General features: G+C 34.9%; 1 protein-coding gene across 1 annotated transcript; it reads left to right on the top strand.

Annotated features, from left to right (window-relative positions):
• The first annotated feature begins 8495 nt into the window (after nt 1-8495).
• On the top strand, nt 8496-16910 carry CD69 (CD69 molecule). Its single transcript, XM_032159585.2, has 5 exons — nt 8496-8640; nt 12965-13087; nt 14117-14316; nt 14719-14822; nt 15812-16910. The coding sequence occupies exons 1-5, from the start codon at nt 8577-8579 to the stop codon at nt 15918-15920; spliced, it is 600 nt and encodes a 199-aa protein (XP_032015476.1). The 5' UTR covers nt 8496-8576; the 3' UTR covers nt 15921-16910.
• The last annotated feature ends 4516 nt before the right edge of the window (nt 16911-21426 follow it).

Here is a 21426-nt window from a genome sequence, read left to right as displayed (position 1 = left end):
AAAAGACTTTTTTAAAAAGCAAAATAAACAACAGAAAGTACCTCCAGGTCCAGATGATTTCACAAGTCAACTCTTTTAAACATTCAAAGCAATAATAATAACAAACATATACAAACTTTTTCAGAAAAATAGTAGGTACGGAAACACTGACAAACTCATTTTATAAGACCAGCCAAACACTTCATTATTTTTCACTGAAGATTTCTGATGAATATTAGTAAGAGAGAAGATTGTGAGGAAGCACATAAGTAGACTCTTTTTAATAGAAAAAATAAGAATGTAATTAACATGTGCAACAGATGGGGCAGTATTTTGACAGCTGATCAGAAGAGAATATATGGTATTGGCATGGAAAATAAAATAATAGGTGCATAAATTCTATACCTGTTAAAGGATGATGAAGATGTGGTTGCATCTATGCTTGGGAATAATTTGTATATCACATTTGGAAAAACTGGAAAGCATAAATTTCTTTTGGTTAATACAACCTAAATACAACCTATGAAAATGTTAGCTAGTTAAGGAATACTTTTTTTTTTTAACTCTGAGTAGTTCAGTCATCTTTAGCTATTTCCTCTTTATCACCTTCACATTTTCTGTTATCAGAATCATTTCAATAGCTCTTTTCAGTGTTTTGCACATACACATTCTTCTTTATATTAATTAATTGTCTCACATTTAGAATACTGCAATGATATAATGTATTAACTTATTTCTGTCTTCAGTTTCTTCCCATTTCCTCTTACTCTTCTGAGAAATGTCTCCTGCCACTGCAGCCTAAACAAATTTATTTTCTTCCTATAGAATTTTTAACCTAAATCTTTCATTTGGCAAACAATCCTGTATGACAATATCATATACTTTTATCATTGTCCTATGTATTATTTTGATTTCTATTGTATTTAACTTGGTGGGCTTATTTATTCTATCCAGGTTGTTAGGACTTTGAGGAATAGAACCAGGTCATACATTTCTCTTTGTCATCTACAGTGCATCCACTACACTGTTCAGAATCTTGTAAGCAATAAAAATATTTTGCAGTGTACCAACTTATTGATTAATTAGTGGCATATTAGTGTTTAAGACAATTGAAGCACTATTTACTACAGATAGGGGAAAATTCAACATAGTTGAATTGCCCAGAATAAATTTCCCAGTGCCATAGTTTATGTAGATAAAAACGACTGTACACAGTCCAATTCTCTAGAGTAGAGCTTCTGCTGTACTTGTTCTATTAGTACCGGACAATTATTTTACTTACAGAAGTGAATATGCTTTTTTCTTAAGCTGTACAAAGCACCCTATCACTTTATCATTGGGTTTTTAGTTCCAGAAGAGCTTTTAATGTTGAGAAGATTAAAGGAAGAACAAAAGGTTTCACCTGCATTAATGCAACTCACATTTGATTGGCTTTGCTTCTTTTATTTAACTGTCTTCATTGTATTTGTCCTAATACAATAGCAGAGACCATAGCAGAGATTGTTAGCTGTTTTGATGTCACGTAATTAAAAATTCCCTATAAGTACAGTTCACTTCTGTTCTAACTAGTGAATTTTGTTTATGTGAGACCTTTCAAAAATTATTCACACTTTATATATTAACTTTAAACATTACAGTTTTAAAAATATTCTTGATTTTATTAGAGATTAATTAAAAATCTATTATAGTGTTTCTGTTAGTAGTCCTGCATGATAAAATTCTGGTTTATTTTATTTTAGTGTGGGGGCAGAATCTTATATAGAAATATGGCAACGATGACATCCACAGGCACAAGCTGTATGTGAAACAACAGTTGAAAATATGGGTTCAAATTTCATATTGATTGTTTCAAAAACAACAGTAAAACCACAGACATATCAATTAGAACAGGCAAAAGATACAGATAGTTCACTAGAGGACATATAAGCAGCAACTAAGCACACAAAAAGATATTCAACATCATTAGCCATTAGGGAAATGCAAATGAAAACCACAAGGAGATAGCACTGCACACCTATCAGAATGGCTGAAATTTTAAAAATAGAGTGGCGACATCAAATGCTGGCAAAGATGCGGAGAAACTGAATCACTCATGTATTGTTGATGGCATTGTAAAAAGGAACAGCCACTCTGGAATAGAGCTGGGCAATTTCTTAATAAACCAGGGCATGGGGAGGGAAATGGGAAATGGGTTTGGCTCTAAAGGACAACAAAAAGATTCATGTGGTGATGGATTTGTTCTGTATCTTAACTGTGTCAGTGTCAATATCCTGGTTGTGATATTGCACCTTAGTTTTGTAAGATGTTGGTATTGAGAGAAGTGGATTAAAGCTTAAAGGGGGCCTAGTGCAGTGGCTCACACCTGTAATCCCAGCACTTTGGGAGGTCGAGGGGGGCGGATCATTTGAGGTCAGGAGTCCAAGACCAGCCTGGCCAACATGCTGAAACCTCATCTCCACTAAAAACAGAAAATTAGCTGGGCATAGTGAGAGTCACCTGCAATCCCAGCTACTCTGGAGGCTGAAGCAGGAGAATCGCTTGAACCCGGGAGGCAGATATTGCAGTGAGTCAGGATCTTGCCACTGCACTCCAGCCTGGAAGACAGAGCAAGACTCAGTCTCAAAAAAAAAAAACAAAAGCTTAAAAGCCTAAAGGGAGCTTTATGTGAATCTATAATTATTTCAAAATTTTAAAAACAATAAGTAAAAAATATTTTGACTCTTCTCCCCAATCATTATATATTTATTTTTTATATTTATTTATTTGACTTTACTGCAAGTTACATCAGGAAATATCTTTAAAATGGGGATACTGGGCATCTAATCTCATTTCTTATCTCACAAGAAGCATTCTCAATTGTTCATCATTAAGTATGATGTATTTTATGGATATCCTTTTCTATAATCTATAACCTATAGAGTAATGCAGTTCATTGATTCTTAGTGTGCTATAGACTTTTATTATTGATTCATGATTAAAGTTATAAAATATTATTTATCTTCTGAGATATTGTTTCCTCTTAATTTGTCAATGTGGCAAGTTGTGTTGATTGGTTTTCAAATGAAAAATCAACATTAGATTCCTGCAATAAACCAAGTTTTGCTGTGGTGTATTATTTTTTATATATTGCTGAGTACAATTTTCTAAATTTATTTTTAATTTTTTTGCCATCTGTTCTTATAAGTAAGAATAGCTGGTCAAGTTTTGATTGCAGTGTTTTCTTGATCTGATCTTACAGTCTTTCAAATAAATTGTAATTTGCTATTTCTTTTTTAAATGTTTGTTATATTAGAACATAAAACCATCTGGACATGGGGTTTTTGTTGTTTCTATTGTTGTTTTGTTTTATTCTTTCCCAAAAAGAGTGTATTTAATTATGGATTCAATTAACTTAATAGTTACAGAATATTTAATTCTTTATTTTTGTCTTGCTTCAGTTTTGGAAGAGACGTCTGTCTAGAATATGTTCATTTTACTTATGTTGTCAAATATATTATAGCCAAAAAATATTCATAATATACTATTATAATTTTTCATGTCTACTTTGACCTCTCTCATACTTTCTTGTGAATTCGCTTCTAAGATAAAAGTCCCAGAATGTCTTCCACTTGGAGGCATTTCCTAGGTATTTTAGGTGCACATAGATCCACAGGAAGTGGGATAAGCAGTTCTGTTCAAATTCATTATGCATCTATCAAACAAGATCCAAGTACAATTGGATACAATTTAAAATAATAACATAGTAGCCCAGGCCCTGGCCTACCTTAAAATTCTATATAGTACATTTGCCATTTTCATACCATTATCTTTGAGAGTAGTCTCCAAAAATGTTTTATATGGATAAGTCTGGAATTAATTCAGGTAAAGTACTCAGACATGGTTAAGCATTATAGTTCTTCTTTTATTCTCTTATGTATTTTACTTTCAGAAACAGTCAGATTTTTCAGAGTCCAAGTTGATGTGTACACAAGCACTATCTTTTACCTTCACTGTCTCAAGTCAAAAAGAGGAAAATGCCAGCTCACACTTTCCAAGCTCATTTTTTGTGTTTCAGATGTTCCATTGAAGAAGAAAATTAGAAAGTTCAAAGACTTGAAGAGGACAGAAGGTTGGGAAGTGTTTAAAACTGGAAATCCCCCATTTACTCATGGTTACCTTCATTGACCCTTTACGGTAAACAATTCAAAAACACACAGGCACCTGCAGGTTAAAAATAAATTTTAGCAATTTGTGTAATTTGTATTAATTTGACAGAGGATGATGTATTCTAAATTGAAGTTTTGATTCACAAGAAGATTAAAGCCATTCAGAAACCTAATTCACCCATTGAAAGGAAAAAAAAAAAAAAAAAGAGAGATGAGCAGGTTGTCTCTGGAAATTGTCTTAGGTCGGAAGTCTGTGGTCCCTGTTCACATGTACCCAAAAGCATCCTGCTGCTGCAGCTGTCTGATAAGCACAGCATACCCCACCTTCTCTGCACACTTTGCATCTAGCTCATATTACCTCATCTTTATTTCCTTTCTGACGTCTCACCCCGGATTCTACATATAAGGTCACACAGGAAGGAAAGCTGCATTGAGTTTTGGTGCCCTGAAAGACTTTTGCCAACTTTGTCCCCGTACTAATTTCTCTAAGCCTCAGCTATACTATTTTTTCAGCTACACGATGAAATGTGAATGATAATCTCTGCCTGAAAAATATTACTTAATTTTTTAACATATCATTTATGAAAGAAGACACATAAAATGTCTCCCTAAAATGGAAAGTTACATATTATTGCCATCTGTGTTTTATAAAGAGGTTGAAAGGGGTTTGCTTGCACAAGATTTGTTTCTTTCTGTGTTTCTTTTTTTTAAGAGAACTAAACCCATCAGGGCTGACCACAAGAAGTTTGCTTCCATGTTTTGATAAAAAAAAGGGGAGGGTACTGAAGAACGCTCTGACCCCCAAATCTCTCCCACGCTGCATCTTGACCCTCTACGCTTTGCTTTGTTTTTCTCTGGAATTTCACATGTAGAGATATGTTCCTCTGGCTTAACAAGTATTGATTAGTACTGTGGGCATATAGTTTACTGTACCTAAGAGGACATTCTCACAAGTGAAATAGCGTGGTGTTAACAATTACTGAAATAGCGTGGTGTTAATAATTACATGTTGTTAATAATTAACAACAGGTGTCAGCTAGGACAGTGCTAAGCAACCACTATTCACTGTGAGTTTAAATTGATTGCTTTCTCAAATTAAAAGAGATTTCTTACACTTAAGAAAAATAGAAAGAATTATGGAAGGGAGGAAAGATAAATGAAGAAAAAGTTAATTTTTCAACAAATTTAGGCTCTTTTAGAAGACCTTGAGCAGCATGGGGCCCAGTGGATATCCAGGAGGCCACTGATAACTATGTGCTTGGTACGTTGGCTACTTTTTTCTTGCAGTAGCTGCCTCCTCCCACGCACCCAAGTACTGATTTCAACAAAATACTTGGGCTATCCCCATAAAAAAAAGCAGAGAAGGGCCAAGAGTGGTGGCTCATGCCTGTAATCCCAGAACTTTGGGAGGCGGAGGCAAGAGGATCATCTGAGGTCAGGAGTTTGAGACCAGCCTGGCCAACATAGTGAAACCCCATCTCTATTAAAAAAAAATACAAAAATTAGCTGGGTGTGGTGGCGGGTGCCTGTAATCCCAGATCCTCAGGAGGCTGAGGCAGGAGAATCACTTGAACCTGGGAGGCAGAGGTTGCAGTGAGCAGAGATCACACCACTGCATTCCAGCCTGGGCAACAAGAGTAAAACTCCGTCTCAAAAAAAAAAAAAAAAAAAAAAAAGGCAGAGAAAAATGACTGCAAAATAAAGTTAATAGATTTTGATCAATGTCATACTGTTTAAAAATATTTTCTCAAAATAAGATTTCTAGGTATCATTTTTCTGTGGCTTAGGGCATATATGTAAAATATATATTATATGTAACATATATATATATAAACGTGTGCACACTAGATGTGTGTGTGTGTGTATACACACATCCATTAACTTGATTATGGTTGAAGAAGCAAGAAACCTTGAGCACATGAGTCTTAGTACTGTGAAACCGGCTAGAGGTGGTTGTAGGAGACTGCAGTTTCCTCTGTCTCTTTTCAGACGGAGAAGAGACACATTACATTACATCAGCAATTATGCTGTGACTTCTCAGTTATTATCTCTGAATGCCTTACATCAAATGAGGAACTTTCTCTTTTCATGACGTGTACCAAACTGTCACTCCCTCCCATATAATTGAAGGCATAATATGTACCAAATAGTATGTTACAAAAATTTAGAATTCATAATTTTTCTTCATAGAAACATTATAAATTGGATGTTATATTTTTAGTTTACAGATAACAAAGCCAAAGTTCAGTGGACTTGTATGGTCAGTTTCCTGAAGCACTACTGGCTTACTGCACTTACCTTCATTCTTTTCCTTAAAGAAGCTAAACTTTTATTTTATAGAGTGTGTTCTTGCTCTTGTTCTTTCTATTCTCAAATTTTCAATGGTTAAATCTTTCCTCTCATTTTTATTTAATTCCACATATGACCTCCTCAACAAGACCATGCCTGATGACCTATATAAATGACCTCACATCCATCCCTATGTATTACCTGGTTCTTTGCATGTAGCAGCCTAAGGTCCTACACTTCTCAACCAAACAATTCTACGAACCCCAATTAATAGCACTCCATATTTTAGAACTTTTAGAGTTTTATACGTATTTTTCATTCATTCACGCATTCAGTAAGGGCATGGAATACACACTAGATTCCAGTTACTACGGCAGGTGTTAGAGGCACAGAGGAAAGTCAAAGCCCTTGCCCTCAAGCAGCTTATAGTCTAGTAAGGGAAACAGATAATAAACCATGATATAATATCAGATATTGACAGCAATCTGTAGAGGCACAGAGTGTGAGGTTCTATTTTACATATAATAGCAACTGACAATTTCTCTGAACAGGTGGCAGCTGAGGAGTGAGTCGGTTAAAGGGAGAGCGAGACATGCAGGGAGATGGAAAAAGAATCTTTTAGAGAAAAAGTAAAAGCCCTGTAGTGGTAGGATGCTTGGCATTTTAAAGGAGGAGGTTTCTGTCAGAGAGGATACTGAATAGTAGGAAAAATGGTAGGAGAGGTAACCAGGGGCCATATTCTGTATAAAGCATTCTCAACTATTAGGTCTTTGGATTTTATGGTACATGTGATAGGAAGCCTTTCAAAGTGCAGTGGGGGGAGGAGTTAAACACTTCACCAAAATGATATGAATTAATTATAAAACAATTGTTCTAGCTGCTATGTGGAAAAGGGACTAAGAAATTGGCTGAAAAATAGGATGGAAGCAAAGGGAGCCATTAGGGCCAACATGTGCCTCTTTGTGTCTTAGGTAGACAAATGCATCTAATGTTCCAACTAACTTCTCTAGATGATAGCTTCCAACCAACCTATGCATAAAATTTTCATCAAGGCTTTACTCTGAAAGCAGAATGTCTTTATTCTAAATAAGTGATATTAATAATAAAATTTTGGGCACCAAGATTATTAATCAGAGTGGTATTTTGATGTCCCTCCTTAAATCACCATACACAGCTTTCTGCATTCATCTTGCATTGACTGTCATTACTTGTCTGAATGAGACTGATAACCACAGCAATGTTTTAAATAATAATCATATCTCAAAAGACTGAAGTCTCAGAGGTATCTGAAGAGAATAACCTAGAGCACAGGGGGAGAATTGAAGATGTTACTGAGGTGACATAAAAGCAGTCTAAATGACAGTAAAATGTGACAAGAAAATTAGCAGGAAATAAATGAAACAGATAATTTAAGATAAACAATTTTAGAACATAGCAAGGAAGTTCCAGACCACAAGCTTTCTGTTTCCTGCATTAAAACAACTTCTTACTACATGATAGATTTAGTCACCAGAGAAGAAGTGAATGACACACTTCCAAAAACCAATTTGTAGCTTTCTAAATAAAACTCTTTCAGGCTGGAGAGAGATCCATGAGCACAGAGATCTTAAAATTCATGTTTAACAATAAATCCTGGGGCCCTAGACAGTGTCAGGTGCATAGGGGTTGTCCAGTAAATATCAGTTAAATGTATGAATAAATGAATGAACGGGAGTCTTGGAAAATACTACACTCTTCTTCTCAAAATTATTTTCATCTGAAAGACAGGAATCTCTAACTTTTAATTCTTTACTTAGATTATGCTGTCTCCTGAACTATTTGTGTTTTCAAGAAATTTAAGGCAGGATGTCTCAGAGTCCGGGAAAATCCCACTTTCCTCCTGCTACACCTTACAGTTGTGAGAAAGCACATTTCAGACAACAGGGAAAACCCATGCTTCACCACAACAACACACTAGATATCGTCTGGTCCACTGGAGCATAAATTAAAGAGAAACAATGTAGTCAAGCAAGTAGGCGGCAAGAGGAAGGGGGCGGAGACGTCGTGAGGGAGTATAAACTCTGAGATGCCTCAGAGCCTCACAGACTGAACTAGAGCTCCAGCAAAGACTTTCACTGCAGATTGACTTGACCTGAGATTAACTAGGGAATCTTGAGAATAAAGATGAGCTCTGAAAATTGTTTCGTAGCAGAGAACAGCGCTTTGCATCCGGAGAGTGGACAAGAAAGTAAGTCAGATCTGATTGCATATTTACTGTCTAGTATCTCTATATATGACATTAATAGTAGTTATAGAAGATATACTGGTAATCTCTCTATATATGATATATAATCGTAGAGAAAATATACTGCTAATCTCTATATATGTGATATCTAATGGTTGTTAGGGAAGGAAGTGAGGCTTTGTCTTTTAGAGAAGACAGGTTCTTCAGGGAAGAGGTAAATCCCTTTTTATCTGTAAGAAGACAGAATACCTGAGATGAGAGAAAGCCACAAAAATGAATTTCAGAAGATCTTTACGATCTTTCTCTTTGCTTTAGTTTATATCATCTCAGTGTTGAGATTTAATTAGAAAACTTTCTGACCTAGCCCAGTTATTCTCCATCATTTCTTTTCATATCCATCTGTACATTCTCCAGGAAGTGCTGTCTCTCTTTATGAAAAGTTCTATTTTCCACATGAGCAATTACATTGTTTGCCTTCCTTTGCATTCGGTGTCTGCTTTCAGTGTACCTTATCCTGTGTTCTCATGACCGCATCCTCTAGTTGCTGGAAATGGGCAAGTTTGCCATCTTTGAGAGAATAGCTATATGAACAGATGAAAATTTACAGTGTCCATTTGTAATTTACTAAAAAAAAAGTCAAAAGAATTCTTGAAAATGCAATCTCCTGCTTTGGTATTCTTTATAGGACTTTTTTCCTCCATTTCATCCTTCTATTTAACCTTTCCAATCTCTGGCTTCAAAGACTATGTAACTTAGAATTTGTTCTTCCTTTCCTTTGTTTCTCAGCAACATTTGATCATCTTAGACATTTTCCTCCCTTCTATTTGTCTATTCTATCCACATATCTAGTTTATTTCCTGTTACTGGGATTTTGCCTGTTGTTTTTCTATACCTTACTTCTGTAAAATTTGTTGAGTTTTTCCATTTATCCCTCTTTCTCCCTAGTTAATGAGGTACCCTAAAGCACTAGCACTTAGGAATTAGTCTACTTTTCAGCAAGAGCTGTCTATTAACAAAAGGATATGTGAGAAACAGCAGAACTAAAACAATCTTGGAGAAAGGGATTATTTTTTAAGCATATGTCTACTATATTAGTTTACTTCCGAAAAACATCAGTTACTTCTCCTAAATCCATCCTGTTTTAAGAACATAAAATTTTATGTGGATAACAAACACAAAGCATGCAAATTTTCAGGTAATCAGGTGAGCCATTACTTATGGCACAGTTGTGCTGCCAAAAAGAAATAATAATAATAACTACTCAATAAATAGAGAGCATAGGTGAAAGAAGGACCTAATGCAGAAATTTTTAACTTTTCCTGATACTGTTTCAACTTTCTTTTGAATGTCTAATTTAGGCTGCGCTAGTCATCCTTGGACGTTATCCTTGGGTGATTCAATAAGTAGCAAATTGAGTTGATTTTCAACTTCTCCATTAATGTGCAGGACCTGAAATCAAAGCAAAAGTGTGCTGTTGAGGGAAATGTTTTGTCATCTACAAGATAAGTCAAGCTGTGGGTAACAATAGCCCTCAATTATAATCCCAGCACTTTGGGAGGCCGAGGTTGGCTGATCACCAGGTCAGGAGATCGAGACCATCCTGGCTAACACGATGAAACCACGTCTCTACTAAAAATACAAAAAGTTAGCTGGGCATGGTGGCAGGCGCCTGTAGTCCCAGCTATTCGGGAGGCTGAGGCAGGAGAATGGCGTGAACCCAGGAGGCGGAGCTTGCAGTGAGCCGAGATCGCGCCACTGCACTCCAGCCTGGGTGACAGAGCGAGACTCCATCTCAATAAATAAATAAATAAATAAATAAATAAATAAATAAAACAGTAGCCCTCATTAATGGGAATAAAGTATCATCTGAGAGTCATCCCAAAGCTTACTCCCTAGTTGAGCCAATGGGCTGATTGAGACTCTGGAGCCCATGGGTCACTGGGGTGTGTTAGTGCTCACTGAGGAGACAGAGCTGTTGCAATACTGAGTTCAAGCCACACAACTGACTCACATAATGTGAAGTGAAACCAGACAGAGCTCCGAATTTGGTACCCTGAGTAGCAAAGGCGGCTTCTGATGATGATTCTATACAGGCGAAAAAAGAAAAATTTGCTTTGAGAAGCTGAGAAAATCGAGCTAGATGGCAGTGAAGTAAAGGCTTCTCTTGCAAAATCTGAGTGCCGATCTGTGATGGGAAAAATAACTTCCAGATAAAGCAAAAGTTGATGTGGACACCAGTACCCAGTAAATTACCATGAAAAAAAGGCAACATCTCTTGGTCCAGTTTACCTTTAGATAAATGTTTTAAGGGTAATATGTGTATTTCAAGATATGTCTTATGTAAACTTTTTAAGTTATGAAAATCATCCGTATTGAAAAATAGAATGCTTTCTATTTTGAAACTGTTTTGCATTGTCAGTTACTTAAGTGGTCATTTTACATTTTGGTTTTTGAAAACATAATAGGGACCTGTATACTCCTTGTGGGCCACATTTTAAGAATCCTGACAGCTCATCCTGCAAAATTAAATCCAAAATCTAAGTCGCAAAATTCTCTTTTCTCCTTCCCAGTTATTAGAGTGTAGAACAGACATCCTCTTAGAGTTTTTTGTAACTATCAATTATCGTTAACATCATATTATTATTCTAAATCCTTCCACAGAAACACTACTTGTTGGAAAAAAAAAAAGGCTTTTACTTTGTTTCACCATTGTACAGAGGGTAAATGAAATAACTTTCACTGAATATTTGGTCTAGAATACTGTTACATTTCCTCTATTATTTTAACATCTTTTGAAAAATTCAAATTTTTACTGTTCATTCACATATCATTTTAAATTGAGGTTTAGTTCACATACAACAAATGCACAGCTCGTAGGTGTACAGTTTAATGACTTATGACAATGGTATAACCACAAGACCAGCAACATTTGAATCTTTCCATCACCCCAGACAGTTTGCCCTGTGTCCCATTCCAATTAAATTACCTTTCCTACACACACAAAGGCAACCACTGTTCTGATTTTTGACACCAGAGCTTAGACCAACTATTATTTAATGTCATATAAATGCAAATATTTAGTATACAATCTTTTGTGGCTGGATTTTTTTTCACTAAACTTTTTTTTGGAGATTCATTCATTTTGTTGCATATATCAGTTGTCTTATTTTGAATTGCTGAGCAGAATTCCCTTGTATGGATATACCATAATTTGTTTACTTATTTTCCTGTTGATGGATATTTGGATTATTTCTGGAATTTGGCTGTTAAGAATAAAGCTGCTAGGAACATTCTTGCACAAGGCATTTTGAGAACATATTTTCATTTTTCTTGAGGATATACATAGGAGTAGGTTTGTTGGGCCATAGAAAAGGCATATATTTAATTTTATAAGAAACAGTTTCCAAAGTGTTTTTCCAATTTACTCTCCCAGCAATAATATCTGAAAATTCCAGTTGCTCCACATCTGCACCAACTTCACCAAAAAATACTGTCACGTTTAAAATTTTGTTCAGTCATTTTAATGTTAGATATTTATATATCAATTCAATATTTTACTTTATGATATTATCCACATTTATCCCATTCACATCATTTCTCTCAAACAGTAACTACAAGGAGGTTAAGGAATTATTCTAGAATTATTTATTTATTTATTTATTTATTTTAGACAACATCTCACTCTGTCACTCAGGTTAGAGTGCAGTGGTGCAATCTCAGCTCACTACAACCTCTGTCTCCCAGGCTAAAGCGATCCTCCCACTTCAGACTCCCAAGTAGCTGGGAACACAAGTGCGTGCCACCATGACCAGCTAATTTTTTGTATTTTTGGTGGAGACAGGGTTTCACCATGTTGCTCATGATGGTCTTGAACTCCTGAGCTCAGATGATCAATCCACCCACCTCAGCCTCCCAAAATGCTGAGATTACAGGTGTGAGCCACCACGCCCTAGAATTTTTTTATATGTCTTCTGGGGCATGTGCATATTTAATAAACGTTCTTATCATGATTAAAACAAACTGATTATATACTTAGAATTTTCATAGCTACTAAGTGTATAAATTATACATGCCAGGTAAATATTTTGGGGAGATACTTTATAATCTCATCATTATGCTTGAATTTTTTCATTTCAAGCCAACAATAAACTATTCAAATTCACTCAAAATTGGGGGTAAATTAACTTAGAAATTTCTATAAAGAGATGGGGAAATTTCATATAAGGAGATAGGAAATATTAAGTTTAAATGCCTCAAAAGAATGTCGCATATTCCTATAGTACTTCTATGGTCTGCCTGAACTCATCATCAACTTTTTCCCTTCCAGATGATGACACCAGTCCCCATTTTTCAGCACGTCATGAAGGGTCCTTCAAAGTTCCTGTCCTGTGTGCTGTAATGAATGTGGTCTTCATCACCATTTTAATCATAGCTCTCATTGCCTTATCAGGTGGGTCTACACTTCATCAATTCTTTCAAAGCCTCCTAGCTGTAAGCATTCATGCCCAGCTGAAATCAATATTAGTTTAGTCTAGTTAATGAGAAACTGTAGCTAATTTAGAATCATCCCATGTACCATATGTGGCCAATTTCCTAATCAATACTAAACATAATTCCACAATCCTTGAATAATTAATGTAATACTTTTGTAAGTATTAAAAGTATCTATGGTTTATATATTACTGTAGAATAAAATTGCATTTGAAAAGATGTTTACATCTAGAATGAAGGGAGCTGATTTGAATTCTGAATAAATAGCTATTTAGGCAGAAAAAAATGTGAACTTCACATTCATTGATTATGGAAAAAAAATCGTATCTAAAGCCATACATTAATCAGGAAGTGGCCAGTCTTTTGTGTTTTATCTCAGAGGACACAGAATGGTAGTTCTGAATAATTAAGATTATATTTAAAAGTTCCCAGAAAGTCAGTAGTGATTTGGTATTCAATACCTCCAGCTATACCAAGATACATTTGTGTCTTTTACAAATGAGAATGTTTACCATTGTTTTGAGATATTCTGAGTCATATGTCTTTCTGTATTTTGAATTGGTTCCCTAAAAGTTACTCTCTCCATCTTTCCAGCCTAGTGCTATAAATACTGCATCTTCAAATTCTTCCGCCTCTGCATTCAGATTCAAAACCTTATTTCAAATGTATAATGCACTTTACCCTTTCTAGTCCAAAGAAATATCTAGTCCAAATTTTCAGAATTGTTCTATATTTCTGTCATTTTCTGACATTATGGCCAAAGCTACATCCCCTCATCCTCATACCTCCATCCCATGATGATTAGGCACAATGGAAGATCAGATATGGTCCTGAGAACTTTCTTTCTTCACACCCTTTTCAGAATTCTACTTTTTAGCTTTTATCCTTTATCACCGCCTAGCACAACACAGCATCCTAAGGCTAGTTTTGCATGCTATGGGTATTTGGTTTCTTTTGTTACTAAAACAAAACATTTTTCTGTTCACAGTGGGCCAATACAATTGTCCAGGCCAATACACATTCTCAATGCCATCAGACAGCCATGTTTCTTCATGCTCTGAGGACTGGGTTGGCTACCAGAGGAAATGCTACTTTATTTCTACTGTGAAGAGGAGTTGGACTTCAGCCCAAAATGCTTGTTCTGAACATGGCGCTACTCTTGCTGTCATTGATTATGAAAAGGACATGGTAAGAATTAAAAAAAGATAAAATATTACTATTTTAATTCGTAAGAATTAAAAAAATATAAAATATTACTATTTTAATTCATATGGCTAATCAGTGGTTTCCTTCTGTTTCTAAGTGGAGAAAACAAACAAACATTGTACCTATTTCAGATGTAGGAAAATGTCATCCCAGAGAACCACATGATCAGCCTGAGGTCAAAATGAGATTTAATTTAATCTTTTAAATTTGATTTGATTGTTTAGCTTCAAAGACCAGAAATCCAAATATGCTGATCCTATATAGAACGAGTACATGGTCAGATGAGCTGTCATGCCTCAAGTTGCAGCTTTTGAGAAACAGGATTTACTATCTACTTCCCCATAAGGGTGTTTAATGTAACAACTCCTTTGTGCTTTCTTTAAGAACTTTCTAAAACGATATGCAGGTAGAGAGGAACACTGGGTTGGACTGAAAAAGGAACCTGGTCACCCATGGAAGTGGTCAAATGGCAAAGAATTTAACAACTGGTAAGTCTCCAGAAGTCTCTTTATATTCCCCAGGGTGGCATCTCAGGAAAATCACTTTCCTTTTCTCCTTTCAAAGCACTTTAGATACGAAGGCTGAGCTCTTCAAGAGCTCTAACAATCGCTTCCAAATGCGTATACTCTGGAATTCTTTAATAACAGGCTTTATTATTATTCTTTTTCTTTATCCACACTTATAATACATAAAATAAATGCTTATAGTAATTTTTCTCAGCAAACTCTAATGTAATAGATCTGGTTAATTTGGAAATATTTCAATAATAATTATGATGATGCAACAAAAACCCATTTTCAATGTCACATTTAGTCTTTACTAATAAGATAGTTGGTGGAAAATAAATCCTTCTTTACTATTTCTCAGTTTTCATCTCCACAGAATAAAGAATAGTTTCAATGCCTAATTATGAGTTTCTATACACCTGAAAGAAAATTTTCCCCAGGATTACTCTATTTTCATTACCTTTAGTTAAAATACATTTAATGTTTGAAGATCATTTTATAAGTTTGCTGTTGATCATAATACTGATAAAGTATCGAGATTAAAATTCAGGTTTCTGGAAAAGGGATTCCTAATATTTGTCCTATGGTTCCATATCCACAGATGGGCTTCAGGAGCCATAAACCCCCTAAAGCTGTATGCACTAGTATGCATGGCTGTTGAATGCATATAATTTTGTGAAATTATTTATTGAAAAATCTATGAACACAAAAATGACCAAGAATCACTTATCTGGTGCCATGCCAACCAAATGAATGACGTGCTTTCCTCTTACTTCCATATTTTTTCTCCACATCCTATTTTTTTTCAATTCTTGTCCATTGCCTCTACAGATTAATCTATGATTATTTGACTTATGTATCCCACTAAGAATTTAAAAGAAGCAGAGGTCACCATCTCTGAGTTCATTCTCATGTAACTGAATGAAAACAATGAGCTGAAAATAATTCTAAGTTTCTTTATTGTTTGACAGGTTCAACATAACAGGGTCTGAGAAGTGCGTTTTTCTGAAAAACACAGAGGTCAGCAGCATGGAATGTGAGAAGAATTTATACTGGATATGTAACAAGCCTTACAAATAATAAGGAAACATGTTCACTTATTGACTATCATCGAATGGAACTCAAGGAAATCTGTGTCAGTGGATGCTGCTCTGTGGTCCGAAGTTTTCTATATAGACTTTGTGAAAAAAAATTCTGTAGTGTCTTGGGAATTTTCTTCCAAACAGAACTATGGAAAAAAAGGAAGAAATTCCAGGAAAATCTGCAATGTGGGCTTTTATTGCCATGAGCTGGAAGCATCACAGGTTGACTAATAACCATGCCCAAGAATGAGAAGAATGACCATGCAACCTTTGGATGCACTTTATATTATTTTGAATCCAGAAATAATGAAATAACTAGTTGTGGACTTACTATTTATTGCTGAATGACTACCAACAGTGAGAGCCCTTCATGCGTTTGCACTGTTGGAAGGAGTTAGATGTTGGTACTAGATACTGAATGTAAACAAAGGAATTACGGCTAGTAACATAGGTTTTTAATCTAATCGAATCCTTTAAACTCAGGGAGCATTTATAAATGGACAAATGCTTATGAAACTAAGATTTGTAATATTTATCTCTTTTTAGAGAAATTTGCCAGTTTACTTTGTTATTTTTCCCCAACAAGAATGGGATGATCGTGTATTTATTTTTTTACTTCGTCAGCTGTAGACTGGTCCTTTTCGATGGTACATATTTCTTCGCCTTTATAATCTTTTATACAGTGTTTTACAGAGAAAAGACATAAGCAAAGACTGTGAGGAATATTTGCAAAACATAGAATAGTGCTGGAAAATGTGCAATATGTGATGTGTCAAATCTCTATTAGGAAATATTCTGTAATCTTCAAACCTAGACTAATACTAGTCTTATAATAGGGTTGTGACTTTCCTAATCAATTCTATTACGTGCAATACTTCAATACTTCATTTAAAATATTTTTATGTGCAATAAAATGTGTTTGTATTTTGTGTTCGGTACAATTATAAGCTGTTTTTATGTATGTGAAATAAAAGTAGAATAAACACAATGGTTTCCAAGGAAGTTCATTCCTTCAAAATACATTAAAAAGTATCTACTATATGAGAAAGCAGAAAACAGAGTTACTATGACTTAGAAAAAAATCCCATGTAGAGTAAAACCCCTAGTTTTATAACAGCTTATACATATCAAATTGTTTTCATATACTTATATGCTAAAGGGTGTATGTATCCACATCCATTTTTCTGTATATAGCAGATGCTCTGTAATAATTACTCCTCATAGTCAATGCTCTGAAAGTATCTTGTTCAATTCTGAGGTGCTATATACACTTTAGTTATTTATGTAAAATAATCCAATACGTAGAAAAGAGGCATAATCTTCACGGGATATTTCAATCAGCAAAAAAACTCGATGATGTAGTTTGGATGTGTGTCCCTGCCCAGATCTCAGGTCGCATTGTAATCCCCTTTGTTGGAGGTGGGGCCTGGTGAGAGGTGATTACATCATGGGAGTGAATTTCTCATGAATGGTTTAGCATCATCCCCTTGGTGGTCTCCCTGCACTTGAGTGAGTTCTCAGGAGATCTGGTCTTTTCAAACTGTGCAACACTTTCTCTCTCTTTCTCTCTCTTTCTCTCTCTCTTTCCTGCTTTCTCCATGTGACATGCCTGCTCCCACTCTACTTCACCTTCCACCATAAGTAAAAGCTCCCTAAGCTTCCGCAGAAGCTCAGCAGTGTCAGCATTATGCTTGTAAAAACTGCAGAACCGTAAGCCAATTAAGCCTTCTTTCTTTATAAATTACCCAGTCTCAGATATTTTTATAGCAATGCAAGAATAGCCTAATACATTTGATTACCTTCAAAATTGTTTTATAAATGTAATTTACAATATTCTTCTCTGCTTGTTGGAAATGTATGATGTGTATGATATCTCTAAACTACTGACAAATGGCAAACAGAAATGTGGATTTCAGACACTGCTTAGTGAAAAACAATGACCTCTGTGCTCCTGTGTTCCCACAGCTGTGGGAAAAAAGGAAACAAGCGGCCTCCTAGCTCTAATATTCTATCATTACCAACAATCTACTCCCGAGTCATCTTAGAAGACAATGTCTTGTGATTAATATTTTAATTATAACATTTTTATGTGCATAAATCTAATCAAATTATGAAAATTCAGAGCAAGCTTAAAAATATTATTTCTGTGTTAGTATGATACAATTTTTAAGTCATTGAATACTGACTATCACCTAACAATTCAGTGAATTTTATCATTTTAAAAAATAATTTTATTGAATCCCTATAATCATGTGAAATGAGCAGCTGACATATTTCCCTTTCCAGAAGAAGAAGTTGAAATTATGTTGAAAAAGCAACGCAAAACACGGATAACTGAGAATTATTTTTTACACCTAATTTGAAGTCATTTTATTCTTAAGGACAACTATTTTCTTTAAATAGATAAAAAATATACAATTCTTAAAGGGAATAATGTTATTATTTAAAGTATGACTCTACTTGCTAGTGACCAATTACAAATATAAAAAATGAGTTTGTCTCAAGAACCCCTCCTGCCCCAGGCTAAGTCCCCTGTTACAAAAGTTGCAGTACCATCTAGTGGTTATAGGAGATTACTGCACCTCTGTTTTAAGGCTACTACAAAACATGTATGTGGAGGGTGGAGCTGTTCAGAGCCAAAGAACAGGGGCCGGACCGCCCGAGTTTCATCTCTGCCACGCGCGGGCTGACTAGCTATTTTATCAGAACTCGTTCAAAATTCAGCTAAAATTAGTTAGATTTTAAATTAGTTAGTACATGAAAACAAACTTAAAACATTATCTGGCTCCCTAGTACACCATAGGCATGTATTAAATACTCATGATGATTATTATAACGAGAAACACTATGTCTTCAAACTTCCAGTATTGGCATAAAGTCGCGTTTCTACACGATATGTCTATTTCTACGTAATATATCTTATTTGTATTTGTTTTTGGAAAGCCTTTTAAAAATTTCATTTGACAAGTTATTAGTAAGCACCTACTACTATGGTGGATACCACAGTTAAAATACTGAGCAAATTCCGCATGGCAACTGACCTTGAGGAATTTGTGGTCTATTTGTAAAACAAACAACAAGATGAATTAATATGGTGTGATGAATGTTATAATAGGAAAAACGTAGGGTGCTATGGAAGCATATTAAAGATATATTCCTGTATTCAAACCTTTAGCTAATTATCAAAATTTTAACTCTGTAGGCTACATTCATCTTGGATAGTTACATAAATATAACTATCAGTTATCTGTATTTTGTGTTGCTTTTTCAACATAATTTCAATTTCTTCCTCTGGAAAGGGGAATACATCAGCTGCACATTTCACATAATTATAGCGATTGGATAAAACTTTTTAAAAAGGCTAAAATGCCATTGAACTGTTAGGTGCTATAGTCAGTATTCAACTACTTAAAAATTGTATGATACTAATATAGAAATTATATTTTTAAGCTTGCTGTCGATTTTCATAATTTGATTAGATTTTGCGCATGAAAATGTATTATAACTGAAATTAAAATGTAAATGATTTTTCAGGGAAAAATATTGGAAAACATATGACCAGAAAGATTGCTGGTGATGGTGTAAACTGGTTTCCTTTACCCTTTGGAAAGCAGCTTGACAATACTTATTGGGGAGAGAGGGAGATTTTAAAGAAATAATCTTGGATGTGCAAGACATAACCACAAAAATGTTTATCAAAGGGGTATTTCTAGTAGTGAAAAATCAGAAGCTACCTGATTGTCCAAAACCAAAGATTTAGTTAAATAAATATAATGCTCCTACATGATGAAATGCTATCCCAACATTAAAAACTAATGAAGAACATTTATGTATATGAAAGAATACTCAAACTATTATTGCTGCTAGTTTAAAATAATATATACAATAGGATTTTTCCTGTTCAATATTAAATATACAAACCATGTTTTACATTTCTATATGCTGACAGAAAGTACAACTACTAAAGTAAACACAGTGGTTTTCCCTGAGGAGGAGGAATATAGGAAGTATTTATTTTCTTTATGTTTTTCTATAATTTCTGATCTTTCTTTCTCTCTTTCTTTTCTTTCTTTCTTCTTTCTTTCTTTCTTTTTCTTTTCTCTTTTCTTTTCTTCTTTCTTTCTTCTTTTTTTCCTTTTTTTTTTTTTTTTTTTCGAGTCTCACTCTGTCGCCCAGGCTGGAGTGCTGTGGCTCGATCTCCGCTCATTGCAGCTTCTGCCTCCCGGGTTCAAGCGATTCTCCTGCCTCAGCGTCCCGGGTAGCTGGGATTACAGGCGCGCACCATCACGCCCGGCTAATTTTTGTATTTTTAGTAGAGACGGGGTTTCGCCATGTTGGCCAAGCTGGTCTCAAACTCCTGACCTCAGCTGATCCGCCGGCCTCAGCCTCTCAAAAGTGCTGGGATTACCGGTGTGAGCCACCGTCGCCCGGCCAATTTTGAATTTTCCTATAATTATTTTATTCCCACGAAAAAGTTTTTTCTTTAAATAGATACAAATATATAATTCTTAAAGGGAATAGTTTTCTTATTTAAAGCATGACTCTACTGTATGGTGACCAATTACAAATATAAAAAATGAGTTTATTTCAAGAACCCCTCCTGCCTGTCTTAAATACCCCTGTTACAAAAGCTGCAGTGCCATCTAGTGACTGTATGAGATTACTGCACTTCTGTGTTAAGTCTCATTGTCAAAGGACATTAAAAAATAATTTCTTGGTGGCTATAATTAACAATAATATATTGCACATTTCCAAATCGAAGCGAATACATTTCAAATGTTCTCACAACAAAAAATTATAAGTATTTGAGGTGATTGATATGGTAATTAGCTTGATTGAATCATTTCACATTGTGTACAAATAACATTGCATTATACCCCACAAATATATACAATTATAATTTGTCAATTTACGATAAATTTTTAAAATATATCTTGGTTATTTCTTACAACTCAAGTGGCTTGTGTGTGTGTGGATGATGATTCTTGATTTCTTTAGTGGAAAGATGTGGCAGTCACCACTCTCTCAACACAACATTTTGTATTTTTTCTAGTTATAAAGGAAATGGCATAATCTAGAAAAGTAAAACTTAACCTTTGATAATACTGCACCCCATCCATATTTCTCAATATTTGTAATGCCAAGTTTAAAATGTAATTAAAATAATGCATGTAAAAGTGCTTCGTCTATGCTAAAGAACTACATTACCGTAAGTTGACTTGCTTCCACATTTCTAGGTTCTGAGACCTGAAGTTCACATTATTTTCTCCTTATTTTACATATACTTTTCAGTAACTTGAAACCAACAAACAAAAATCTGCACATTATAAACTTAAAATTACAGACTTCTAGTTTTCAAAAGACATCATGGACAGAATGACAAGTCGTCACAGAGTGGAAGACATTCTAACACGTATAATTAATAAAGGAATCTGTCTCTCCCCACCCCCATCATTTATCTATCTATCTATCTATCTATCTATCTATCTATCTATCTATCTATC

This window comes from Hylobates moloch, unplaced genomic scaffold (genome assembly GCF_009828535.3).
Source record: "Hylobates moloch isolate HMO894 unplaced genomic scaffold, HMol_V3 SCAFFOLD_8, whole genome shotgun sequence".
Classification (NCBI taxonomy): Eukaryota; Metazoa; Chordata; class Mammalia; order Primates; family Hylobatidae; genus Hylobates; species Hylobates moloch.
Note: the sequence above shows the minus strand (reverse complement) of the source record. Positions and strands in the feature narration are given on the sequence as shown.

Bases quoted from the DNA above. Each gene is read 5' to 3' on its own strand.
- CD69 (XM_032159585.2), top strand. From the start codon at position 8,577: ATGAGCTCTGAAAATTGTTTCGTAGCAGAGAACAGCGCTTTGCATCCG. The intron at 8,641-12,964 runs GTAAGTCAGATC...TTTCCCTTCCAG, and splicing joins TCCGGAGAGTGGACAAGAAA to ATGATGACACCAGTCCCCAT. The intron at 14,317-14,718 runs GTAAGAATTAAA...GCTTTCTTTAAG, and splicing joins TTGATTATGAAAAGGACATG to AACTTTCTAAAACGATATGC.